Below are 6,626 nucleotides of genomic sequence, written 5' to 3'. Positions count from 1 at the left end.
TCAACAAAAAAGAAACCGAAGAAGAAAAAAATCAAACAAAAAAAAGCTTCTCTTTTATTTTCTCTTCGCTTTCCTTGTTTTTCTGCCATTGCAGAATCAACAAACCCTAGCGAAAGAATCTTAGAGAATGCCCTTTTAATCCCATCATTGATCACAAATTTACCATTCCACCCCCGCCCCTCCCCGCCGGAGAGAACAAAAAAACAATGGCCGCCGCCGTCGATAAACCGCCGCCTGACGAGGATCTTATTTCCGCTAGGGTTTCGAATTTAGGAATACTAATTTGTTGATTTTATCGTATTTGTTTTGATGGCGGGGGCTAAAGGATGTGCGATGATGGTTGATAAAGCGAGGAGGTGTGTTCGGACGGTGATATTTATGGTGGCGATGGTGGCGTCGCTGTTAGTGTCGTCGATGCCGGTTTTAGTGGCGGTCGGAGATGTGATAGTTCCGTGTGTATTGGTGACGAGTTTTAGTTGCTTGAGTTGCTATGGATTTAAAGAACATTTACATAAATATTCATTTAAAAGCTCATTGACTGATATTCCTCTGGTTTCCGTTTTCAGATCGTTTCTCATCATCTGTACGTTTTAAATTATTTTAGATTTATTTATTTATTTTTATTTTTATTGAATTAATCAATTTAATTAGATTATTTGGTTGTGTTTTAATTTGATCACAGGTGTTTATTTGATGTGTGATTCGCCTGCTTTATCTCATGGACCTTACCTTGGAACTGTGACACTCTGTTCTATAGTTTCAGTTCTTGTTTTATCAGTTAAAGCTTGTGTTTTCACTATGAATTCGCAAATTGAGGCTGAGGCTTCCTCGAATTCTATTTCGAGGCAAAGAATTCATCTTAAAAAGTCGTGGGGAATGCCTGTTTTGTTTCTTTCTTCAGTTGTTTTCGCTCTTGGTCATACTGTGGTTGCTTATAGGACGAGCTGTAGAGCCCGGAGGAAGCTTATGTTTCACCGGGTTGACCCCGAAGCTGTAAGTCTAGCTTCTTTTTGAAATGAATTATATGTGAATTAGTTTTGATTTGGCTAGCTATTGAATGGAAATTGCAGGTGTTATCTTGCAAAAATGTGTTCTCTGTTTACCAAAAGGTGCCACGGTCTCCCACGCCGACTGCTGGGAGAACTCCGAAAAGTGATAGTGAAGTGAGGCGAAAGCCCTTTGGACCGGCTCATGCTGAAGGGGAATGGCCAGTTAGATTGCTTGCTGATATTGATAGCTTATTCATCAATTGCCAGGGACTTACTGTTCATTACAAACTTTGTTTGCCTGGTTCGCCTCCTCGTTCGTTGTCTTCCACGGCTTTTCTTGAACCTCCTAGCTGTAACTTGCCGAAGATGACAGTAGGAAGGTTGAAACTTGAAAAGCAGCCGTCCAATGTGTTATTGAAAGCCCATCATAATCTTCATAGGAGTTATAGTAATCAATTTCATAGTTCTTCTTCCCTCTATGCTCCGTTACTAGACGTTGCTCCAAATTCTCCTGTTCTTTCGGAAGATATTCCTGTTCTTAACCTAGATGATACTGCTGTGGACAATGAAACGAATAATGTGAATTCTGGATCTCCTGAACTGGATTTGGAGGAAAATGGGCAGTTGGGTGTTGTTCTGATTCATGGATTTGGGGGAGGAGTATTCTCATGGAGGCATGTAATGGGGGTTCTGGCTCGGCAGATTGGTTGTACAGTTGCTGCTTTTGATCGGCCTGGTTGGGGATTAACTTCTCGACCTCGCCTAAAGGATTGGGAAGAGAAACGATTGCCAAATCCTTATAAGCTTGAAACTCAGGTAATTTACTATTTAATATATGTTGCTCAAAATAATGCTATAGCAGGCATATACGATGCACAAAATTTAAAGAGCAAAGGCTCAGTTGAATTGTCATTGTAACACACTGCGCAGCATGGTTAATGATTTTTCAATGATGATAATTAGAGAGACGCACCTTCCAACAACTGAAGCATAGTGCATAGGGTCTTTATAAATGTCTCATAAGCTTTATATTTCCATCATCTTGATTGTTTTCTTATTGAAGTGTTTTATTTTGTGTTTGACAGGTTGATCTGCTTCTTGCTTTCTGTTCTGAGATGGGGTTTTCTTCGGTGGTACTTGTTGGTCATGATGATGGAGGCTTGCTTGCTCTGATGGCTGCTCAAAGACTTCAAACGTCAATGAATGCTTTCAATGTCAGTAAGGTTTCTTGGCATAAATTCAATTTGTGCTTCTCTCAAGAATTGAATTCTGTAGTTTTACTTATAATTACTTAACAAAATGTTAAATGCAAAAAAAAAAAAAGTTGAGCAATTTGAGCACCAGAAAGAATAGTTAATAGCAGGTAATTGCTACTATGATGTGCTCTGGGTTTAGGGATGGCAATGGGGAGGGAATTCCCCGTTCCCCGTGGGGACCCGCCCCTAATGGGGCGGGAATTCCCACCAATTACCCCCATGGGTACGGGGATGGGGAAAAATCATTCCCCAGCCACGGGAATGGGGACGGGGAGTATAGTCCCCACCCCATGGGATCCCCATCCCCGTCCCCATGGGGACCCGGTTTATATTTATACATATTTATATTATATCATAAGTTTTAGTATGTTATATATAATTTTAAATAATTTAACTTAATTTTTTTTATTAGTTTCTATTTAGTCATAAATATATAATATTATAAAAGATAATATTATTTTCTATAATTAATTTTTTTTAAATATCTTATGAAAATAATAAAATTATTTATAAATCATATTTAATTGTACGGGGAACGGGGATCTCCATGGGGATGGGGACGGGGATGATTTTATCCCCATTAATTAAATGGGGACGGGGATTCCCCATAGACGCGGGGATGGGGATGGCTTCCCCGTCCCCACCCCGCCCCATTGCCATCCCTATCTGGGTTATTCCAGATAGCTATGATGATTGTTGCTAGGACTGTAAGGCTGACAGTATTGCTTAAAGGGATAACATCACTTAATTCATCACTAGTCAAAGGCCCGCTATCAATATTTATCAGTGTCATGTGTACTTCATTCTTATTCTTAGTACAATCTCTGAAGAAAGAGTTGTTCTTTAACTATTTGTGTTTCTTGTTCTGCTGACTTATGCAAAACTCTTTTAACTATAAAATGCCTTTTACTAAAAAAAATCTTGTATGGCTGTTCGGTTTAGAGGGATATTAGAATTTTGCAACTGAGTTATAAATTATAACTTATAAGTAATGATAGAAGTACTTATCAATTTTTATTGTCAACTCATTAATGCATCTCAATCTTTCTCATTTCTTACATTTTTATGCATCATTTAGGTTACAATAAAAGCATTAGTACTCCTAAATGTCAGCTTGTCGAGAGAAGTCGTTCCTGCCTTTGCTAGGATACTTCTTCGAACTTCACTTGGGAAAAAGCATCTTGTTCGCCCTCTACTGCGAACGGAAATTGTTCAAGTGGTTAACAGGCGTGCATGGTATGATGCTACTAAGCTAACGGCAGAGACATTAAGTTTATACAAGGTAAGCTGCACGCCTTCAAATTGAAGAATAACTCATTGCACTCCCATCTAGATTTAAGCCTATATATCGAAATAGGGAATTCCTTTTTTTTTTTTAAAGAAAAATATATGCATGGCCTGATTAGAATAAGTCCTTGTTCTCGTATTTATGAGTATATTGATTTTTGGCTTGCTTTGTTTCTATACAACTAGGCTCCATTATACGTGGAAGGTTGGGATGAAGCACTTCATGAGATGGGTAAACTTTCATGTGAAACAGTCCTTCAACCACAAGTTTGTGCATCATTGCAGAAGGCAGTAGAAGACATTCCAGTATTGGTCATCACGGGTGCTGAAGACGCCCTTGTCCCTCTAAAGTCGTCTCAAGTCATGGCTTCCAAACTTGTGAATTCTGTAAGTTTCCGTATTCTTCAGCTTCATACAATGTTAAGAGTCTGTAAATAGGATTTACTGAAATTGAGTCTAGCAATTCTTGAGACAATGCTCCCAGAGCATGGGATTTTGATGGATTGAATACTTTGGAGGATATGGAATAACCAACCTGACTATTTCAGATAGTTGAAATTCACCCGGTCTTAAAAATTCGAGGAATTAATCCAACTTGCAATCTCTTGTACTAAAATCAATGCAGAGATAGTTCGAACTCTTAGCGTACAGCTTAATTTATTGTTTTTGTGTTTAATTTCATGCAGAGACTAGTTGCCATATCCGGATGCGGTCATCTTCCACACGAGGAGTGCCCGAGGGCATTACTTGCAGCAATGTCGCCATTTATAAGCAGACTGTTATTGAGACCAGATCTGGAAAGTCAATAGGATGCTTCTTTTTTCTTCTAATTTATTTATAATCTATATAGGCCTGTATCTGCTGTAGGGTTTTACTTCTTTCACTCGTTTTCTTACCCTTTACCCTTTCCGTCCCCCCATTCTTCTTCCTTCCTCGTTTACAAGCGTTCTACCCCGGAGGGTATTTTTGGTGTTCTTCCATGTTCAAGCCCTGATTCTCTAGGGTTTATAGATGTCTCAGAGTCACTTGTAATCTTTTAATTTTCATAAGGTTTGGTAATTCACAGTAATTCAAAGATTAGTTTGAAAAGCTGTTTGCTGTTTTCCACTGAATGAGTGGATAATAGCGCATCCTTTGTACATTTATCTGATTGGAATGCATTTGAGAATGGCGTGTTCATATACCTTAAACTTTTTATTTTCTTCATTTATGTGCGAACATACCCAATAATTTTCTGTCGGGCAATGTTTATTTTTACTGTTCAGAATTCGGAGTGTAAAGCCAGGCATTCTAATCTAATTATGAGCCTCTCTAAGGTATATAATGGCCTCTCTCAGCTAATTATAAGCCTTTTTTCTGGATCTTCTGAGCAGACTTGAGCTACCTTTTAGCTCAACATGAAAATGGGCTGTGTACGCTCACGTTGAAGTGGAACGAATATGGGTTTTTTACAAAGACAGAAAAAATATAGATATTTATACAAGTGCAAAAAGGTATAGAGAAGACTTCTGTGCTTTTTGGTTTAATACTAAGGTCATTATGAAAAGTAACCATTTCTCTTTTGCTATGATATTTGTTCTCCTTTCTGATTTTTGGGCTTTTTGTTATTAACATTCCTAAATTTTGTTTTCGATTTGTAAATTCCATGAACTTTGATTTTTCGGCCAGTAAACTCCCTCCGTCCACTTTGAGACCAACACCGTCTCTTTTTCATTGAAGTGGATGACGCGGTGACACTGATTTACTCAGTCTTGACTTCAAAACTTGCCACACAAATTGACATCAGCTAACTTTTTTATTTGTTAACGCTAGATCAGCTCCAATAAATTTTTGAGGCCTGATATCTAACAGCAAAAAATAATTATTTTTTTAATTCATCTTCTTTATTATTTTTTCTTTATTTAACTCTCTCTCTCTCTCTCTCTCTCTCTCTCTCGATTATTCTCTTTCCTCTCGTTCTGCTTTTTCTTTTAAATCCTTATTGTTTCTCTGATAATTCTCGTTTATTTCTTTCTCATTTTTTTGTTTCATTCTTGTCCTCTTGTTTTTCCATTATTGTTCTCCTTTCCCTGTAGATATGATATTTTTCCATTTAAAAATGGAGGAGACGAATATTCCACAATGTCATTGCTATTTTCCGGACGTTTTGAAAACCACATGGACAAGTCCTAATCCGGGTAGGATACTTTTTGGATCTTCGAGATATGACGATGGTAAGGAATGTTCGTTTTTTTAACTGGGTGGATCCAATAGTTAAGCCTATGTCAAGGATGATAATTAATGGATTTAGGGGCGGACAAAAAAACAGATCGAACCGATAAACTAAACCAAAACCGTAAAATCAATCCAAAAAATGTAGTTAACTGGTCCAAGAGTTTAGGTTTAGGTTTAAATTTTAATCTTTAATTTTTAGAGGAAATTAGGCTCACCACCATCAAAACCCATTTTATTCTCACAAATACGATGCGGCTGTCATCCTTCTAAGACTACGACCTCAACTGATTTCCTTTCATTTTTGATTTTTTGTTTTTTGTTTTTACCGTAACCCGCCCAACTATCTCCGCTTGGGTTCGATTCTAATCTTTATCACTTCAACTACTGATTTTACATCGATGCTATCTTCATATCCAAATCTAACAAATGGCCCCGACAACCACCGTTTTCTCCGCCAATGATGATAAATCCGTTGTCGGAATAGAAATTCGCTGAGACTTTTCCGGCCATGATGCGAAATTTTCGTTGAATTGGCTAAGGATTACGATGTTGGGTTGATTCAGTTGTAGTTAAATTGAAATCAACAAATCTACTCCTAAAAAAAACTATATAATCTTCCCTAATTCCCGATAACGAGTTGCTACTGTTGTGCTTTATTTATAATTTCATGTAATTTATAATTTTGATTTGATTGTTGAAACTTGTTTTTATAAATGGGTACTGTATAAAAAGAATGAATTCAATGGAAGAGTTAAAAAAGTTGCACATAAAGTGTTTGATGAAAAGTCTGAGAGAGATTTTTATACTGTTTATGTACTCGATGAAATGGGAAAGTCCTTGATTCACTTAATGAAATGGAGAAAAAAATAATAATAGCAGA

General features: G+C 37.3%; 1 protein-coding gene across 1 annotated transcript; it reads left to right on the top strand.

Annotated features, from left to right (window-relative positions):
* On the top strand, nt 1-4,715 carry LOC126681336 (uncharacterized). Its single transcript, XM_050376881.2, has 7 exons — nt 1-583; nt 683-993; nt 1,071-1,805; nt 2,075-2,203; nt 3,324-3,527; nt 3,719-3,919; nt 4,219-4,715. The coding sequence occupies exons 1-7, from the start codon at nt 310-312 to the stop codon at nt 4,339-4,341; spliced, it is 1,977 nt and encodes a 658-aa protein (XP_050232838.1). The 5' UTR covers nt 1-309; the 3' UTR covers nt 4,342-4,715.
* The last annotated feature ends 1,911 nt before the right edge of the window (nt 4,716-6,626 follow it).

Source organism: Mercurialis annua, linkage group LG5 (genome assembly GCF_937616625.2).
Source record: "Mercurialis annua linkage group LG5, ddMerAnnu1.2, whole genome shotgun sequence".
NCBI lineage: Eukaryota > Viridiplantae > Streptophyta > Magnoliopsida > Malpighiales > Euphorbiaceae > Mercurialis > Mercurialis annua.
This window is presented reverse-complemented; position numbering and strand designations above follow the sequence as displayed.